Genomic DNA, 21,339 nt, shown 5'->3' on the forward strand with positions numbered 1-21,339 from the left:
CTGAGGGGTAAGCCCCCTTGGTGGTTCTAGCTGTATGTTGTACTAATCTTCCTTTAACTTTTTAAAAACATTAATAACATTGAAATATAGCACACAGAAGAGTAAACTAAGCAACTTCCACTTGTGATGATGATGGAGTAATTGGTCCGAAACCTACTTTCCCACCGTAAACAATTGTACAACTGGACAAACGATAATGACACAACCAGGAAGATCCCTTTCCTTGCTCATTTGGCTTGTTGGCAGATTTTATTTCCTTGTGGGTTTATAGAACTGACGTCCATGTTACTTGCAGGCTGTAAACTGAGGCAAGTTTCCAGCTTCCAGAGGCTACTCATTTTGTTTTTTGGTTTATATCCCCCTTCGTCTTCAGAGTCAGTAAAGGGAGGTTGAGTCCTCATCGTCTTGCGTCCCTCTGACCTTTTCGGCTCCCCACTTCTACTTTTAAGGACTCATGTGGTTAGATTGGGCCTATGTGGATGATCTAGAATTCTCTCCCAATTTTATGTAAACTAATTAGGAACTTTAATTCCATCTGCAGCCTTAGCTCTTTTCCATGTAACCTAACATATTCACAGGGGCTGAGGATCAAGGCATGGGCATCTTTGTGGGGAGCCATTGTTCTGCCTACCACGTTGAGTACGTTCTCTAACTGTAATGGAACCAAATTAGCAATCAGTAACAGAGGGGCGCCTGGGTGGCTTCGTCAGTTGAGCGTCTGACTCTTGGTTTCGACTCAGAGACTCATGATCTCACGGTTTGTGGGTTCAAGCCCCGCATCCGACTCCACACTGGCAGTGCGGAGTCTGCTTGGGGTTCTCGACTCTCTTCCTCTCTCTCTGCCCCTCCCCTACTTGCACGTGTTCTCTCTCCCTCTGTCTCAAAATAAATAAACTTTAAAAAGAATCAGCAACAGAAATGCAGCAGGGAAATCAATGAACATTTGGAAATAAAACTTTAGCCCTGTTATACAATCCGTGGATCAAAGAGACAGTCTCAAAGGAAAATTTTAAAATACATAGAATTAAATGAAAATGAAAATGCAACATATCAAAATATGTGGGACTCATGTAAAGTGGTGCTGGAGGGGAAATGTTTTTTATATACTAGCCTCATTGAGATATAATTTATCCTTTACAGTTCCGTGGTTTTGAGTATATTCAGGGTTGTGCAACCATCACCACTAATTTATTTTCATCACCCCAAAAAGAAACCCTGTAACTGTTTGCAGTTACTTCCCATTCCTTCTGTTCCTCCCTGCCCCTAGAAATAAATAATCTGCTTTCTGTTTCTATGGGTTTGCGTATTCTTGCATGTAAATGAAATCTTACGATATGTGGCTTTTTGTGACTGGGTTCTTTCACTTGACATGTTTCCAAAGTTCATCCCTGTTGTAGCATGTGTTAGTGCTTCGTTCCTTTTGATTTTAGAGAAGGAGAGAGTGAGTGGGGGGAGAGGGGCACAAAGTGGGGGAGAGAGAAGGTCTCAAGCACTCAGTGTGGAGCCGGATGTGGGACTCCATCCCATAACCCCGGGATCATGACCTGAGCCAAAATCAAGAGTCGGACCCTCAGCCAACTGAGCCACCCAGACGCCCCAGTGCTTCGTTCCTTTTATGAATCAACTAATAATTATATTGTTTGGATATAACACATTTCGTTTATCCATTCAACAACTGGTGGACGTTTGAGTAGTTTGCGCCTTTTTTGGTTATCATGAATAATGCGGCTGTGAATATTCCTGTGCCGCTTTTTGTGTGAACATTTTTCGGTTCTCCTGGGTATAGACACACCCAGATCATATAGTATCTGGTCATATAGTAACTAGTTTTTTTACCATTTTGAGTTAATACAAAATTCTTTTCCACAGTGGCTACAACCATTCTACAATCCCACGAAAGGGAACTTTTTAACACTAAATGCTGTTTACGTTAGGAAAGAGGAAAGTTCCCAAATCCATAACCTAAGTTTCCTTCTTTAAGCAACCAGAAAACAGAAAGCAAAATGAAACCAAAGAAACAAGAAGGAAGGAGCTAATAAAAATCTGAACAGAAATCACTGACACTGAAAAAGGGAAAACAGTAGAGAAATAAGTGATTTTAGACATGATTCTTCTAAAAAATCAATAACCTCGATAAACCTCTAACAAGTTTGACTGATCACAAGAGAAGACACAACTACCAATATCGGGAGCCAAACAGGAAAATCACTACGGAATCTCCAGACCCTGAAAGGATACAAAAGGGAGTGTCAGGAACAACCGGACGCTCCTACGTTTGAGAACTTAGAAGGTAAGTACCTGTGATGGTTCATTTTATGTGTCAGCTGGACGGGGCTAAGGGATGCCCAGGTAAAGACACACTTGTGGGGGTGTCTGTGAGGCCCGCTGGAGCTGCTTGGCTCGTGCACGCAGAGGGCTGATCGTGCGCGTGAGTTCACATTCACCCTTGCACACCCCTCTTCCTCCCCACCTGCAAGCCGTGGACAGTCTTTACCCGATGACTGACTGATGTGGGGGTAGGAAAGCTCGGTTCCTTTGGCTCAAGCAGAGACAAACTCTGAGGCAAGGCAGAGTTGACACTCAGAGCTCCCCTATCGGATCGTGCCGAAGCGACAACCTTCCGCAAGATGCTGCCAGAAATTACCCACGTGTTTAGCTTCTTCCCCTTTCTTGTTCTGTTTCCTCCATTCTCGTATCAGGTTCTCCTGGGAGCACGTCTTTAAATTAATTGCATGTACGGGAGTTCTCATCTCAGCATCTGCTGCTGGGAAACCCACCCTGGGACAAGGCGGGTCACGTATTCCCCCAGTTTTCAGGTTGAGGGACATCTACTGAGGTAACACTCCAGGCTTCTGTGCCCCTCACTTACTCCCCCCCCGCCCCCGCCACGGGAGGAGGACCGACATGCTGAATTGTGAGTTGAGGACTAGAAATTTGGTATATGTTGATAGATCAGATGTTCTGCGAACCCGTAGATAGTGATGCCAGCTGAAGCCTTCTTTGTGGGCAGGTAAGGCAAGTCCATACTTGGCACACGGGTCAGTCTCTGTCGGAAGGAACCACTGACCTTTCCAACGGGATGGGGTCAAATATAATCATCTTGGGACCAAGCAACTCGTTGCTATCCTCAAGGGATGGTGCCATTTTGGGGACTTAGTGTTGGTCTCTGTTGCTGGAAGGTCAGATATTTGGCCGCGGCCATGTGCAGATGAGCCCTGTAAGAGGAAGACGGTGCTGTTGGGCCCGTGCGTAGCCTCTATCTCTGCCGCTGTGGCCGATACCAACCGGCCAGGCCATCATGTCTCCCTGGCCATTTAGTGCTTCTTCTGCTCTCTGGTGGGTGTTAACGTGAAAAGACAAAACCCGTCACGTTGTGCCCATTCCCCTAAGTCCACCCGTATGCCTCTTCCTCAGACCTCCCTGACCCCAATCTTCCCATCTTTCCCTTTGAAGCCCCCGACCAACCAAGCTAACCATTTCCTGTGGCCATGAACCAATACGCGTTGTAACCCCAGGACACTTCTTCCGCACAAGGTGGATGACCAAGGATACCACCGAAAGCTCTGCTCGTGTCTTTCGTAGAAATCCTCGAGTGTGGCCATGGGGGGGGGGGTGGGGTGCACATCTTCAGCCTGTGCCCAAACTGAGCCTACCCAACCATGAGCCAAGTTTGAGCCCTTTCCTTTTTACGTCAGACGGTCCGTATGCCCATAGGTGTGAGTCGAGGGAGAGGTCCCAGCACAACAGTGGCAGGTGACATAGGTGTCTGGACCACCTGCTCCTGCAGCTTGCTTGTGTCCCCTGGGCCTGCTTGAGCCTAATCCTGCTACATGTATCACTTTATCTGCCAATGGATTGCTGTTGGGTCTGTCCAAACTGGGTAGATCTCACAGAACCCAGCTCGTGATGGGCAGTTCTGGGAACATGATGTCACTTGATGTCCCAAGGTCGGTGCTCAGATCTCTACCAGGGCCCTTGGCATGTCAGGAGCTCCTTTTCAAATGATACATAGTTCTCTGCTTCCGGATGGCCTGGCCTTGCTCCAGAACCCTGAGGATCTGCACTGCCCTGCTCCTTTTTGGGCTTGCCAGTATTTATCTATTTATTTATTTATTTTTAAGTGTTTTAAATGTTTTATTTATTTTTGAGACAGAGAGAGACCGAGCATGAGCAGGGGAGGGGCAGAGAGAGAGAGGGAGACACAGAATCCGAAGCAGGCTCCGGGCTCCGAGATGTCCGCCCAGAGCCCGACGCGGGGCTTGAACTCACGAACCGGGAGATCATGACCTGAGCCGAAGTGGGACGCTTAACCGACTCAGCCGCCCAGGAGCCCCTGTCAGCACTTTTTTAAGCCACAGATACCTTTTGGGGCACCGGGCTGGCTCAGTCGGAAGAGCGTGCAACTCTTGAGTTCAAGCCCCACTTTGGGTGTAGAGATTACTGAAAAAAATAAATACATAAACGTAGCCCCCACCCCCCAGATACCTCAAGTATTATGGAACTTTCTGGATCATATGACCAAAGTGGCAGGTTGGCATTTACTACAGCTTGAACTTGCTACAGAGCCCTTTCTTGCTCTGGGCCTCGTTCCAAACAAGTTGCCTTCTACGCCGCTCACTAAACAGACCGGTGCGGTGTTCCCAAGCATTAGAACGTGCTGCTTCCAGACCCGAAGAGGTCCACTTTTATATTCTTTCTTAGAGGTAGGAGATTCAAAGTTCAGAATCACTTTGGAGCAAATGCCTCAGCTTTCCCCAGACCCTAGATCTCTAAAAACTTCACTCATGTGGCTTATCCCTGCCTGAATCTTTGTGGGGTTTATCTCTGACTGTCTAGAGTGCATATGTCTTAGAGCATCCAGGGTACTTTTGCTTTTTACTCATCAGATCGAATTAACATGATACCATCAATCTGAGGGATCATTATGGTGTTCTATGAAATATCCAGATGGCTTAGGTACCTTTGTGCTTTATTATGAGAGAGAACAGGAGAAATTACATAGCCCTGGGGTAAGATTGTGAATATATATTGGTGTCTGTTCCATGCAATTGGAAACTGTTTTTGATTTTTCTTCCTGGTGGGTATGAAAGAGTATATTTTCCCAAATCTGTAGCCACCTGCCACTTGCCAGAGGCTGTGTTAATCTGCTCTAGTAAAGATACCACATCCAGCTCAGTAAATGTAATTGGGAGTATTATTATTATTATTATTATTTTTTTTTTTTTTTTTTGAGAGAGAGAGAGAGGAAGAGGGAGAGAGAGAATCCTAAGCAGGCTCCACACCCAGCCCAGCACTGAGCCCTACACGGGGCTTGATCTCACGACCCTGAGGTCATGACCTGAGCCGAAATCAAGAGTTGGACACTCAACCACCTGAGCCCCCCAGGCGCCCCATTACTGGGACTGTTATCGGGCAGATGCCAGACTGATAAAATGGGGCTGTGATGGGGACCGTGACTCTTGCATCATTGTATGTTTTGAGGGTGACACTAATTTTTGCCATTCCTGCCACCCCTGCCCAGGGATGTGATACTGGTTTTTATTTACTCTCTTGGTCATTGGGGGACTTTTTGTGAGGGGAAAGGTTTCGGGGGCTTCCACAGGACCTTTCCTATTATGATAGCTCTTAATCTGTAGATCAATGAGCTGATATATAAGGATTCTGGTAACTGCTAATATATTCATCCATTATTCATCTGGGAGCCACATAAATGACTACTGGACCTACTGTGAGACCTGAGCCAATACTCCTTATCCTCCTTATTATTACCTGACCACTGTAAACCCTCTCTCTACCCACTTTGGGCTCAGTATCAGTGTCTCCTTCACTTCCTGGTTCCAGGAGACCTCAAAAGTTCTGTGTATATTCCCCTTTCCCTGGCTATCTGAGTAAACGGTCACAGATGCTTTTGGAGAAGGACAGGGGAAATCGCTACCGATGTATTTGTCATGTCGTACCGTGCTTCCTCGTGGGAACCTGGCCTCTCCTTTACTTTATGGGTTCTGGGGTCTGCAAACTGGCTTAGTTCCGGAATGGGGGTGTGACTTCCCATTGGGGCAGTTGACTTCTGTTTTAGTCTGTTTGGGCGTCTGGAACAAAACACGAGAGACCGGGTGGCTTATAAACTAAACATTTATTTCTCATGGTTCTGGAGGCTGGGAAATCCAAGATCAAGGTGATGGCAGATTCATTGTCTGTTGTGAATCTGCTTCCTGGTTCACAGGCAGCCATCTTTTCACTCTAACTTCACATGACAGCAGGGGCGAAGGAGCTCTCTGGGCTTCTTTTATAAGGCCCTCCCTCCAAACACCCTCACATTGGGGATTAGGTTTCAACATACGGATTTTGAGGGGGACACAAACATTCAACTATAGCCACCTCAGACATCTGCTTATCTAATTTTTATTAAATAAATATATTTATATATATTTATACATGTATAAAGCAATACCCTTGTTGACTGTTCTTATATCTTGCCCCTAGGGCACAATGTTTTATGAGTCATCTCATTACATACCTGTGGGTCAGGCCTACAGTCCTGGCTCACATCCCTCCCTCCCTCCCTTCCTTCCTTCTTCCCTGCCTCCCTCCCTTCCTTCCTTCCTTCCTCCCTCCCTCCCTCCCTCCCTCCATTCCTTCCTTCCTTCCTTCCTTCTTCCCTGTCTCCCTCCCTTCCTTCCTTCCTGCCTCCCTTCTTCCCTCCCTCCCTCCCTCCCTCCATTCCTTCCTTCCTTCTTCCCTGTCTCCCTCCCTTCCTTCCTTCCTGCCTCCCTTCTTCCCTCCCTCCCTCCCTTCTTTCTTTCCTTCCTCCTTCCCTTCCTTCCTCTTTCTGTTCCAGTAGCAGGTGGATCCGAAATCTTGTTTGCTTTTGCTTATGGGGGAGTCTGGGATTTATGACAAAGAATTCCTCAAGGGTTTTGAGACTCCCTACTGTTTTTTCTCATCATTGACAGGAAAACTTAGAGAAATTTGTTCCACTAGGAGGGATCTACAATTTTCAAAATGTAGATGGTTTGCTGGCAGCCTTAGAAGCCAAAGAACAATGGAAAACTGGTTGATGCATTGGCTTGGTTCTCCTTCTTTGCTTTACAAGGGCAAAAGGCCTCACTAGACAAGTCTCAGTATTGCTTATCTGAGGTGGAATATTTAAGGCGTCTGTTGTCAGCCATAAGCCACAGAGTGTGACAGTCTAGGAGGCCACCCGTTTTGTAGCTCAAACAGCCTCCTAAAAGAAAAAGAACTTAGACAATTTTGAGACCAGCACAATACCGTAGACAGTGGATTCCAGGCTTGGCAGAGTGTGTAAAACCTCGGATGAAACAATTGCATGATAATCCACCAGACCTCCTCGTGTGGTCCCTAGAATCTGAAGAGACTTCTGGACAACTGAAGCTGCCAGCTCTCTCCCAGCTTTGAGGCGTCCAAATTTTGAAAACTCTGACCTGATTTATATGATGTTCTTGTTCCGAATGCAGATGTAATAATATTTACCAATGGGTAAGGTGCTGTGGCTAAAAGCAGCCCGCTTAAGGCCTCCTCTGCTGCGATGACTTAACATACGGCCCGGAAACTCATGTTTGGTCTGGAATTAAACCTGCGCAAGGCCGACAAGTTAATACCAGTTAGTTACACTACAGCTGCCATTTTTAGTTCTGGACTTAGAATCGACCTATAAAATCTACTAATACCAGATCTGTCTTTGGTGTCGGTCGTGCAACAGCGCGACTGAAAAAAAAAAATAGAGCATTTTTACTTTGTTGAGCGAAAGCATATCTCACGGAAAACAACATCTCGTGGATAACTTCCTACAAAGAAACTTGTGTTAACTAAAAAAAAAAAAAAAATGGGCAAAATAAATCATGTACTTCACCAAGGGAAAGGGGCAAACGGATTGAGAAAGAAGCTGAATTTGACTGGGCTATGGGAATTACCTGACGACACTTCTTTTAAAAATAATTTTGTTAAGGGGAGCCTGGGTGGCTCGGTCGGTTGAGCGTCCGACGTCGGCTCAGGTCATGATCTCACGGCTCGTGAGTTCGAGCCCCGCGTCGGGCTCTGTGCTGACAGCTTGGAGCCTGGAGCTTGTTTCAGATTCTGTGTCTCCCTCTCTCTCTGCCCCTAACCCACTCGCACTCTGTCTGTCTCTCTCAAAAATAAATAAATATTAAAAAAAAACTAAAATAATTTTGTTAAATTTAATGTTTATTTATTTTGAGAGAGAGAGAGAGAGAGAGAGAGAGAGAGACACAGAGTGCGAGCAGGGGAGGGGCAGAGAGAGAGGGAGACACAGAATCAAACAGGCTCCAGGCTCCGAGCTGTCAGCACAGAGCCCGACGTGGGGCTCAAACTCAAGAGCTGTGAGATCATGACCTGAATCAAAACCAAGAGTCAGACACTTAACCGACTGAGCCACCCAGGCAGCCCTATCAGCAGAATTCTTTCCAGGCCGCTCCCAAGCTAAGCCCAGAAAGATCTCCCTAGCCAGATTTACCAGGAGCCTGGTGGCAGTTGGATTTCATGGAACTAATGCTTGCAGAAGGTAAGAGATTTTTTCTCATTATGGTATGTATGGCCTTTAGGTGGCCTGAATTTTTTCCCACTTGAAAAGCTGATGTTGCAGACAGTGGGAAAGGCTCTTTTAATGCACGTAACTCCCACTTTGGGGATCCTGCAGCGTATTGACTGGGACAGAGGACGTCATTTTATTTCTCTTGTTGTCCAGGAATTACGTTTGCTGACGTTTGCAGGTTCCTGCAAGCCTCAGTCCTCTAGATGTGCAGATCAAATGCATCAAACTCCTTGGCCAAGCTTCAGCAATCTACCAGGTTAAAATGACCTAGAGCCTTATTAAAAATTAAAGTGGCCCCTGGAAGCAAGCAGGGGCGCTCCCTTTGAACTTAGTTTTTTGGCGGGTCTGTGCATTGTCTTTTTCTTTTTTTTTAATTTAATTTAATTTTTAAGTTTATTTATTTGTTTTGAGAGAGAGGGAGACAGAGACAGAGAGGGAATCCCAAGCAGGCTCCGCACTGTCAGCGCAGAGCCCGGAGTGGAGCTTGTGCTTCGAACCATGGGATTGTGACCTGAGCCGAAATCAAGAGTCAGATGCCGAAGCCACCCAGGCGCCCCTAAGGTTTTATTTTTAAGTAATCTGTACACCCAGCGTGGGGCCTGAACCCTCGACCCCGAGCTCAAGAGTTGCACGCTCTTCTGACTGAGCCAGCCAGGCACCCCTGAAAGGGACACTTTCAAATGCTGCTGATCACCCATATAACATTTACTGGGGCGCCTGGGTGGCTCAGTCGGTTAAGCGTCTGACTTCGGCTCAGGTCACGATCTCACGGTCTGTGGGTTCGAGCCCCGCATCGGGTTCTGTGCTCACAGCTCAGAGCCTGGAGCCTGCTTCGGATTCTGTGTCTCTGTCACTCTCTCTCAAAAAATAAACAAACATTAAAAAAATTTTTTTAAAAATCACATTTACTAAGAAGACGAGCGTTGTTACACTGCCTTTTCCTTCTGCGCTCTTAGTATGGACACGATCTGGGTTTATAAATCCAGCAATCTGATTATTGGCACAGTACAAGCGGGGCCATCTTTCTTAGTGATTCTTGATCATAGCAAAGTAGACGTGGCCGGTATGCGTCTACATACATACTCAAGCTCTAAATCGAACACAGGAATGTTTCGTTAACTGGTTTGATTGGAAGGTCGATGCAGAAAAGCCAAACATTGAATTAACAGACCAACAGAAAGCTGGCATCTACAGATACAAAGTGCAGAAGTCAGATCTGATATCCCTAGATAATGCCCGAGGGTGCAATTGCTGGGTTGTATGGCAATAACCTGTTTAGTTCATTGAAAAACTGCAAACTACTTTCTGGAGCGGTTATAACATTTTACCTTCCCGCCGGCAACGTATGAGTTAGGATCTAGTTTCTCTGCATCCTCGGCAGCATTTGGTGTTGTCAATGTTTTTTATTCTAGCTCTTCTGATATGTGTGCAGTGATCTCTGACTGTGGTTTTAATTTTCATTGCCCAATGATATTGATCATCTTTCCATGCATTTATTTATCATCTATGTATTCTATTTCATGAAATATCTGTGTGTGTCTTTTGCCCATTTTCTATTGGATTCTTTTTAACTGTTGAGTGTTGAGAGAGATTGTTTTTTTTTATTTTTAAATATATATATATTTTTGAGGCAGACAGCGAGCAGGGAAGGGGCAGAGAGAGAGGGAGAGAGAGAGGATCGCGAGCAGGCTCTGTGCTGCCAGTGCAGAGACAGCACGGAGCCTGATGTGGGGCTTGAACCCATGAACTGTGAGATCATAACGTGAGCCGAAATTTAAAACATATATACCAAAAGGTCAATATTCTGACTATCTAAATATTCTGACGTCGGACGCTGTTACTATCGTAACAACAATGGACTGTATTGGGTCTCATTTGTCGCATGCTGTAGAAGAATAATTAAAAGTAGACTTCGGACACCGGGTGGCTCAGTCAGTTGAGCATCCGTCCTCAGCTCAGATCACGATCTCGCGGTTCGTGAGTTCGAGCCCCACGTCGGGATTTGTGCTGAGCACAGACCCGGCTTTGGATCTTCTGTTCCCCTCCTTCTCTCCCTTCCCCACTTGCGCTCTCTCAAAAATAAATACATATTGCAAAAAAAGTAGACTAAGCCAATGTCTGCTTCTACCCGTAAAAGATTATGTGGTATGGACTTTTTCCCCTAACATAAACAACTAGTAAACTGGACAAAGTATACGAATGAGCTCTTTCGAAATACTGAGACAACAAGCAGTGCAGAACGTTGGTCCCCAAGAGAAGGGAAACAAAGGATGAAGACCCCGAGGGTCACTCAGATTGTTTTGCCTCAAAACGAATTCAGTACTACGACCCCAAAGAAGGGCAAATTGATTGGATGCTGCTTTGGGGGGAAAAAAAAATCTCTAAAAGACATTTTTAGGGACACGTGGAGAAATCTTAATATGGACTGAAAATTAGAAGGCATTCGTGAACTACTGTTAATTTTCTTAGTTGTGATAATAGACCTTTGGTTACATTGAAAATGCCCTTAATTTTAGGAGAGGCTGAAGTGATATGATGCCTTCGGTGTGCTTGCACATAGTTTATTTTTAAAAATATAGCCACTGCACCTATGGAGGCAAGTGAAATATGGCAGAATGTTACTAATTATTAAATTTGGATGCTGGGTACAAAGGAGGTCATCATACTAGTCTTTCAATTTTTCAGTATGTTATAAATTTTTCCTAGTAAATGGTGTGTGTGTGTGTGTGTGTGTGTGTATCGTTTTAATTTCCCCTTCTTTCTTCCTGGTGGCTGAAATGCAGACATGGTTGGAGTTCAAGCAGCCTATTTTTTTTTTTAACTCACAATTGCCTTTAAAAAAATAATAGCTTTGGGGCACCTGGGCGGCTCAGTTGGTTAAGCGTCCGATTTTTGGTTTCGGCTCAGGTCATGATCTCACGGTTTGTGAGACTGAGCCCTGAGTTGCTGTGAGCACGGAGGCTGCTTGGGATTCTCTCTCTCTTCCTCTCTCTCTCTGCCCCTCCCCTGCTCGCTCGTGTGTGTTCTCTCTCTCTTTCAAAATAAATAAGTAAACTTAAAAAAATAAAAAATAATGCTTTGGGGCCGCCTGGGTGGCTCAGTCAGTTGAGCATCTCACTCTTGATTTTGGCTCAGGTCATGATCTCACCGTTCGTGAGTTCGAGCCCCACACCAGGCTCCACGCTGACAGCTTGGGATTCTCTCTCTCTCTCTCTCTCTCTCTCTCTCTGCACCTCCCCTGCTCGTGCTCTTTCTCTCTCTCTCAAAATGAATAAATAAACATTAAAAAAATTTAAAAAATAACAGCTTTATTGAGACATAATTCAGAGAGTATATAACTCACTTATTCTAAGCATACAGTTTAATGGCTTCCAGCATATTCAGAGTTGTGCAACCATCACCAAATCGAGTTTACAACATTAACATTTTCCTCACCGCTTCCCCAAAGAAACCCTCATATCCCTTAGCAGTCACTCCCAATTTCCCCTCCACCCCCCACCCCAGTCCCGGGCAACTGCTGTCCTACTTTCTGTCCATTCGGACTTGCCTATACTGACCATTCCGTATAAGCGGAATCACACAATGTGTGACCTTTTGTATCTGTCTCCTGGCAGTTAGTACAATGTTTTCGAGGCTTATTCATTCATTGTCATGAGTAATATTTGATTGTAACGTTACTTATCCATTCATCAAGTGATGGATATTTGGGTTGTTTAAACTTTTTGCTGTGATTATTTGTGTACAAGTTCGTATGGGTATGAAGTTCAATATCATTGGGGGGTTTTAAAAATTAATTAATTTGTTTATGTATTTATTTTTGAGAGAGAGAGGTCATGAGTGAGCGAGGGACAGAGGGAGTGAGGGAGAATCCTACCCAGGCACCAAGCTGTCAGCGAGGAGCCTGAAGCGGGACTTGAGCTCACCCGAGGTGGGGCTGGAACTCAGGAACAGTGAGATCATGACCCGAGCCGAAACCAAGAGTCCGATGCTGAACCGACTGAGCCACCCAGGTGCCCCTCACTGCAGTTTTGATTTGCATTTCGCTGAATGCTAATGATTTTGAGCATCTTTTCTTGAGCTTATTAGCTGTTCGTGTATCTCTTTTGGAGAAACGTTTATTCAGATAATTTGCCTATTTTTAGTTATTTGTCTTTTTATTATTGAGTTATAAGCGTTCTTTATATATTCTGCATACAAGTCCCTAATGAGATATATGATTGCAAACGTTTTCTCTCAATCTGGAGTTGTCTTTTCACTTTCTTGATGGTGTCCTTTGAAGCACAATATTTTCAATTTTGATGAAGACCCAACTTATCTTTTCTTTTGTTGCTTGTGGCCTTGGTCTGATATCTAAGAAATCATTGCCTAGTCCACGTTCACATAAACAGTCATTTTGAACTATGAGGTGGGAAGTTAAGGACGGTGAGGTAGTGAGAGAACAGAGTCTTGGGTCTCTGGTGACTATGAAGCTGCATGCTGGCCTTGGGCTGCCCAATTCTGGATTTATTTCACCCGAGACTGCGATAAAGTATCTTATTTTTAAAAATCAAGAACTTCTGTTTCCTAAAATACACCACATGTTACACCGCGAAGAAAGACAAGAGTACAGGAAGATATACACGGGGGCGCCTGGGTGGCTCAGTCGGTTGAGCGTCCGACTTCAGCTCAGGTCATGATCTCACGGTTCGTGGGTTCGAACCCCATGTCAGGCTCTGCGCTGGTAGAACGGGGCCTCCTTGGGATTCTGTCTCCCTCTCTCTCTCTGCCCCTTCCCCACTCTCTCTCTTTCTCTCTCAAAATAAAGAAATAAACTTAAAAAAGAAGAAGCTATGTACAAACACATATACCTAGCATTGGTTTAGTATCCATTATGTATAACAAGCTTTTACAAGACAGTAATAACAGACAACCCAGTAGAAAAGTGGATGATGGCAACGAGCAAGTATTTGACAGAAGAGGAAATATTATCAATCAACATATGATAAAATGCTTTAACCTTATTAGTAATCATAGAAAAGTAAATTTCACAGCCACAAACATAAAAAAACGTCGGAAATATCAAGTATTAGCTGTGATATGGAGCAATGGGAAATCAGACCCTGATTATTGAAATGGTATAATCATTTTGGAAAACGGTGCTTTGAAGATCCCTACAAGGTTAAGGGCTAGTTGTAGTGGGAGAAACCAAACAAGCAGCTGGAAAGACAGTAGGTTGTGGTTAGAGACAGGTGATGTTTGAATTCACGATTTAGGAAGCGGAGAAATCTGTGATGACAAAGTACAAGCGGTTGGCTAACACGGAAGACTGTTCATTGAAGGTGAAGAGGCGTGTCAGTCTGGGTCCAATCAGGACAGAGAAACCACAGCAAGCTTTGGACAGGGCTCTGAACAGTAACAGGGGATTGGAGTAATGAGGGATTGGCTAGTAAGAAGTAAAGGGAACTCGAAAAAAATGCAGCTGAAATCCAGGCCTTGTTATAGAAGCTGCCATGGGGCTGAGTCGATGGAACTTGCTGGACATCTGCCCTCTAGAACGTGCTGAAAATGTGCCCTTTACGGTGCTTGTTTCCTATTCATGGGGGAGGTGTCTCACCAAAGGCACCTTGCTTTAGAAACCGCCCCCCCCCCAAATTGGCTGCCAGGAGAACCTGCTCCCCACTGTGCACTGGAGGGAGCCAGTGTCATAGAAGGGGAGCACTCGGATGCAGAAGGGGAGCACTCGGAAAGCTGGAAACCCGGCAAGAGCCTGTGGAGCGAGCACACAGGAAACAGGAAGTAAAACCCCTTCTTCTGCAGTGTCTATCACCGGCTACCGCTACCGATAAAACTTCCTCTCGTGCCAGCTGGCAAAGTAAAAATGATGTAAAGGCCCAGGTCCGTTTTCACAGAAGGGCTGGAGGTAACCCATCAATCGCAAGTAGGGAAAGTCGAGGAACCGGGTGGTCGTGACCCAGGTGTTGGTGGAAATTGGGGTAGAGTGGAAGGTTATAAACCCACTTGTGTCTCCAAGTGTGACCTTGGTGTACCTGTGTCGGAATCAAGTGGGGTGTTTAGTAATTTAGATTCCGGTGCCTTAGGGCAGATCTTCTGAAGCAGGGTACTGGGGACTACGGCTCCCAACTCTGTTTTTGAAGTGCCCAGGTAGGTCCAAAAATTTAAACATCAATTATGAACGTTTCAAACGTGTAAAAGTAAACAGTATAACTGGTACCCAGCAGATGTTAACACTGACCTTACTTCCTGCAGATCTTTTTTAAAAAAAAAAAAATTTTTTTAACGTTTATTCATTTTTGAGACAGCACAAGTGGGGGAGAGGCAGAGAGAGAGAGAGGGAGACACAGAATCCGAAGCAGGCTCCGGGCTCTGAGATGTCAGCACAGAGCCTGACGCGGGGCTCGAACTCACGGACCGTGAGATCATGACCTGAGCCGATACCAAGGGTCAGACACTTAACCGACTGAGCCACCCAGGCACCCCGTCACTTAAAACCTTTGATGGGGGGCACCTGGGTGGCTCAGTCGGTCAAGCGTCCGACTTCGGCTCGGGTCATGATCTTGCGGTCCGTGGGTTCGAGCCCCGCGTCGGGCTCTGTGCTGACAACTCGGAGCCTGGAACCCATTTTGGATTCTGTGTCTCCCTCTTTCTCTCTCCTCCCCCACTCATGCTCTGTCTCTCTCTTCTCAAAAATAAATAAACGTTAAAAAAAAATTAAAAAAAACTTTTGATTGACTGTACGTATTTTGCTTCTAAGTATAATTACATCAGATCAAACATTTGGAGGTCAAATCCTTCTTTTAAAACTATTATTAGACAAAACAACATGAATGAATCTGAAAATGATACTGCTGAGTGAAAGAAGCCAGGTAAAAGGAAGTACCACAGGGGTGCCTGGGTGGGTCAGCCGGTTGAGCGTCCAACTTCCGATTTCAGCCCAGGTCATGATCTAGTGGTTGTGGGATCAGGCCCCACATCAGGCTCTGTGTGCTGACAGTGTGGAGCCTGCTTGGGATTCTCTCTCTGCCCCTCCCTCACTCACACACTCTCTCTCTCTCGCAAAATAAATAAATAAATAAATATACTTAACAACAAAAAAAGGAAGTACCATACTGTATGCTTCCATTTATATGTGATTCCAGAAAATGCAAACTAATGTACAGGGACTGAAAGCAGATGGGAAGGGAAGGGGGGGAAGAGGGGATTGAAAGGGCACAAAGGCCACATCTGAGGGTGATGGAAAGTTTTATCTGGATTGTGTGAGTGTGTATGTGTGTGGTTCTATCACAGGTATATACATATGTCAAAATTCATTATATCGTACATCTTAAATATGTGCGATTTATTATGTGTCAATTATATCTCAAAAGTAAAAATCATTGGCCAGGAAAAAAAAAAAACGTTTGTCTTAAGACATATGTGCACATTCATTCATTCATTCATTCATTTTGGAACATCTACTGTGCCCCTGGCGCTGCTGAGAACGGTGTTAAACCAGACGGACAAGACCTCTCTCTGCTCTAGGGAGGTCGCGTTCTGGTGGGGGAGACGTATCAAAAAGTAATAATAGTAAAGCGTGGTTAAGTGTTAGGACAGGGCAAGAAGGGGAAGTTTTGAAGCTCATCTAAGCTGGTTATTTGGTGGTAGATGTCTAAAGCTGTGCTGAGAAGGATTCGGAAGCTTAGGAAGATCCTCTGCGTGAGGAGGGGTGGTGACTGATGGGGAGTACCGTGCATTGGCTAGTTTAAGGCTGTGCTAGATGGGGGGTGGGGGCGAGGGGAAGGTGGGTGATGGGCATGGAGGAGGGCACCCGTTGGGATGAGCACTGGGTGTTGTCTGGAAACCAATGTGACGATAAGTTATGTTTAATATAAAAAAAAAAAAAGACTATGCTCTTCACACTGGCCTTATCGTAAGTTTCCCAATTCTATGACTATTTCAACTGGTGGCGACAATGTTTGAGGGTAACAAGATCTGTTATAGACCAGTTTTTTTTTTCTCTTCTCAGAGCAGGATTTTTAATGCAAAGTGTTTCTTGTTGGGGGAAGCGTGCACTTTCCAGACTTTAGTATAGACAGAGGACAAGGGCTCTTTTGTTCTCCAAAGTTCTGTTTTCAAGTGTTTTGGACCCACTTATGGGACTGTGTCTGAGCCTTTGCTAAGGGTACTGCAGCTGGATTGTGTAGTGGAACCAGGTCCAGAAAAGGAATTGCTAAAGAATGCAAGTAAACAGGATGTCAGATGTTATCCTTAGCCTATTTCCCTAAACATAGCTTTTTTGGCTGCAAAGTAAAATGCCATTCTTCTAGCTTCTGCGTATACACCGTGATGGCTGACAGCAGGCACAATCTTCATTCACTTGGCACGTTTTCTCAGCCTACCTTCCCCACGAGGCTCAGATCTGTCTGACCTAAGAGCCAGTTGGCATCTTCCTCCTGACAGAGGCCAGATTTTCACTGGGGCTAGACTATTTATTGACAGTGTTCTCCCAGACTGGCCCTTGGGTGTCTCATTTCCAAGGTCCTTTCTGTTTTCTGAGAGCACTTGCTTCCTACTCTCTCCTTCACTTCCTTCCCTTACAGCTTCTTACACTGTGGTTTTTTTTTGGGGGGGGGGGAAGGGGCGGTGTTTGCGTGTGTTTCTTCTTCTTTTTAATCCTAGTGAATTTGTTTTGCAGGTTTTGAAAAAGAAGCCCAGCGTTCTCCAGGATTTTTATGCATTCGATTTCTACATCTTTTACGTGTGATCTCTGTGGCTTTAAGATCCCATAAGTTGAGTGGGCTCCCCCGTTATCTAAGAAAAGTTGTTTAAATGCTTTGCTCTGCAAGCACCAGCAGAGAACTCATAAAAACGGAAGACAGTAGCAGATGCAATCGCGGATGTGGCTTTAGTCTTTGCAGCTGCCCCAGAGAGCTGTTCAGAGCAGACAGTCCTCAGCAATGAATCCAGAAGAGCGAATCGTGACATGGCTTATATCCTTGGGGGTTTTAGATTCCCCCAAAAAGACCATCTGTGATCCGGAGGAGTTCTTGAAGTCTTCGCTGAAAAATGGGGTAGTGCTGTGCAAACTGATCAACAGACTTAGGCCTGGCTCTCTAGAAAAGGTAAGAGAAAGGCTCTTTGGCATTGCTTACCGCCAGAGAGCGGTAATAATGTAACTCTGGAGGTGTTCTATTGCCAGGGACTCTCCTACTTTTAATCGCTAAGAGTTTGGCATTCTGTCTTGTTGTTTTTCTACTTTGAAAAACTCTGAAAGTGAAATATTCTCCTTTAACGATTGGCCCCCAAATATAATACAACTGATACACCTTTGGTGCCAGGGGACAAGGCACCAAAAAATACTGCTATCATTTGTTCTGTCATAGAGATCCATGTGGTACCTCCCTGTGTATCAAAGGTATCTTTTGAACTTGGGGTCTATGTGAGTCTGTGTAATCATGGCATGATTTAGAGCAGATACTAATGGTGTTTATTGACAGTTTGACTAAAATCCATGGCGATTTTCTTCTCAAAGAAAGAAAATATCCATTGAAACAGAGGCTATTTAGCAACCGGGAGAAATAATCCAAAATGTCAGGAAAGCTTTGGTAAAACAATAGAAACCAAATACAGGTTTTGAATGCAACATGCGTTCAAAGCGAAACTAACCTTACTCTCTTCTAAACTCCAAAAGTTTTAATGTTGGGAACCCATGATCACGAGGATGGCTAATTTCTCAAGTAGGCACTTTAAGTGAGTTTAGAGGTCAAGTCCTCCTGTCACTTTCTTTAGGTTGGCAGGGAACATGACCGTGAGCGTAACGTGACTTCTTTTGCCTCCTTGAACCAGTTTGCATTTTTAGTGAGCCAACTGATTGACTCAGAAGTTTTCTGAAACTTGAAAACCAGTGCTGACATGGTGGTAAAACATACAGAACTATGACCAAATGTTGCAAACGGCCAAGGGGAAAGTATAATTTTAGATTAAAAGCAAGAACCAAGCTCAGAAAACAGCCTGGATCTAATTCGCTATCACCACACTTTGGCAGAAGGCGAAGAAAAAGTTTGCACGCAGAGATAGATGGTTTGGGACTAGAGGTTTAGTGACATTTGAAACGGGACCGACCGTTTAGACTTTTACATCACTTCCTCCGGTGGTTAGTTCTCTTCCTGGATTGACAGCGGTGTTGCCCCTGCCTTAAAAAGCCTACCTCTCTGATTATCAGCAAATGAGGAACGTGGCGTGCTTGGCATGGGATGCCAGCATCCAAGTGACGCTTGACTGTGTTTCTCTAGTTCTGTTTGGAGCCGCAAACCGAAGCTGACTGCCTCAACAACATCAGTGACTTCCTGAAAGGATGTGCAAGCCTTCAGGTGGAGGTAAGCCCGCCCAGGCCCTGCTAAGGAAGATGCTGTTGTACTAAAAGCGCTTGGTTGACTCTGACTCTTGAACAGAGGTAGCGCTTTAGGGAAACCGTGGTTAAGATTGGTGGTCTCCAGTGGTGGCTCGTCAGTCTGTCTTTTCCAGAAACCAGTTCCGAAGCAAAAGAAAACAAAATCTAAAACTCAGAATGTGATATATATATATATATATTTTTTTTTTTTAAATAGGGTGTTTTTTTTCAAGTTTATTTATTTATTCTGAGAGAGAGGAGAGGAGGGGCAGAGAGAGGGACAGGGAATCCCAAGCAGGCTCTGTGCTGACAGCGTGGGGCTCGAACTCACGAACCGCGAGATCATGCCTGGAGCCGAAATCAAGAGTAGGACGCTCAGCCGACTGAGCCACCCCGGCACCCCGGAATATGATTATCTTTTAATACAGCATCCAAGCCTTGACCATAATCCCCCTGAGCTGGGAAGAGAGGAAAGTATATTGTCACTTTTTCCCATTAACACTTTAAGGGCATTTAAAAAATGTTTATTTATTTTGAGAGAGGGAGAAAGAGTGTGAGTGGGGGAGGGACAGAGAGAAAGGGAGAGAGAGAATCCCAAAGCAGGCTTCCTGCTCAGCACAGAGCCCAGCTTGGGGCTTGATCCCATGAACCGTGAGATCATGACCTGAGACAAAATCAAAAGTCGGTCCCTTAAACCGACCCAGCCACCCGGGCGCCCCTCCCATTAACCCTTTAGAACAGAAGCCTTGGAAAGCTGAGAAAACGTGGGCCTGTGGTAGAAGTTGTATATGAAATTACATCGCATTATGTTATGTTATATGGATCCTTACAGTACATATGGGGGCGTTGCTGGAAAGGAGGTGATACTTTGCCTGAGTGTTGAATTACTTAACTTTTCTGTTCCTCAACGTGTGTGTGTGTGTGTGTGTGTGTGCGCGCGCGTGTGTGTATCACGTCTTTATGTGCAGAAGTAAAAACCAGGGAAACAACGTCAGTATCTAGCAATAGGGGAGTAGTCAAATAAATAAATTATAGTACATTCAAATGATGCTGAAGTCTTATACATTCATTTAAAAAAGATTGTAGTTTTGAAAATGGAAGTACAGTTGCCATATCATATTGTATTTGTTTCAGGCGTACAACATGGTGATTTGCCAATTCTGTGTATTACACAGCGCTCATCACTCTAAGTATAGCTACTGTTCGACACCATACAACGTTACTATCTCATTATTGACTATATTCCCCATGCTGTACTTTCCATCCTCGTGACTTACTTATTTTATAACTGGAAGTTTGTGCCTCTGAACCGCCTTCACCTATTTTACCCAGCCCCCCAGTTCCCTTCCTTCTGGCAACCACCGGTTTGTTCTCTGTATTTGTCGGTTTCTGCTTTGTTTGTTTTGTTTCTTAGATTCCACGTTATCACTGAAATAATATGATAATGGTCTTTCTTTGTCTTGACTTATTTCACTTAGCATAATGCCCTCTGGGTCCATCCGTGTTGTCACAAATGGCAAGATTTCGTTCTTTTTTTTTTTTTTTTAATAAAATGTTTATTTTGAGAGGGAGAGAGAGAGAGAGCACGAGCAGGGGAGGGGAGGAGAGAGAGGGAGAGACTCCCAAGCAGCCGACGTGGGGCTTGAACTCATGAACCCTGAGATCATTACCTGAGCCAAAAATCAAGAGTCGAGCATTTAACTGACTGAGCCACTGAGCCACCCAGGCACCCCCATTCTTTTTTTAATGGTTCATATACACCTCTGTGTCCATTCTTCTATCAGTGGACACTTGGGTGGCTTCCATATCTTAACTATTGTAAATAATGCTGCAATAAACATATGGGTGCATATCTTTTTGAATTTGTGCTTTTCCCCCCTTTGGGTATGTGCCTCAGTATTTTGATCTGTACAACGGACACAATAATTACTACTTCATGGGGCTGTTTTAAGGATTAAATGAGATACTACATAATAATTTAGAACTAAGAGCTCCAACCTGAAAAAGATCTGTGAGATAATGTATGTACAGTCCTCAGCGGAGAACCAGGGACATAAGAAGTATAGACATGTATTAGCAGTGTTATTTGTGGAGAATTATTAGTAGTGGGTTGATCATGCCCTCCGATGCTGGATTGCTTGGGTCCAAATCTCAGTTCTCTTCTTACTAGTAGCTTTATGGCTTTGGGCATGCTACTTGACTACGCCTTAGTCTCCCCACCTGTAAAATGGGAAGGATAGCAGCACACATCTCATCGGATCAGTGTAAGATGCCAATGAATTCATGTCCCCAGAAGAGTGCCTCGTACATAGTAACTATCCTCCAAGTGTTAGCTATCGTTATTAGTAGTAATGCAAGTCGCTTTGCCCCGGATAAAACTTGGCTTGCTTCAGGATTTTTTCCT

General features: G+C 44.8%; 1 protein-coding gene across 3 annotated transcripts in view; it reads left to right on the plus strand.

Moving 5' to 3' along the window:
• Nucleotides 1-17,240: 17,240 nt before the first annotated feature.
• The window catches only part of ARHGEF6 (Rac/Cdc42 guanine nucleotide exchange factor 6), a 102,304-nt gene continuing 98,205 nt past the window's right edge, over nt 17,241-21,339 (plus strand). For all 3 annotated transcript variants that reach the window (XM_081793921.1, XM_081793922.1, XM_081793923.1), the window contains exons 1-2: nt 17,241-17,667; nt 18,838-18,921. In XM_081793921.1, the coding sequence (XP_081650047.1) occupies nt 17,503-17,667; nt 18,838-18,921 (249 nt within the window). In that variant the 5' untranslated portion in view covers nt 17,241-17,502. The remainder of the gene's footprint in view (nt 17,668-18,837; nt 18,922-21,339) is intronic.

Source organism: Panthera onca, chromosome X, assembly GCF_046562875.1.
Source record: "Panthera onca isolate mPanOnc1 chromosome X, mPanOnc1 haplotype 2, whole genome shotgun sequence".
Classification (NCBI taxonomy): Eukaryota; Metazoa; Chordata; class Mammalia; order Carnivora; family Felidae; genus Panthera; species Panthera onca.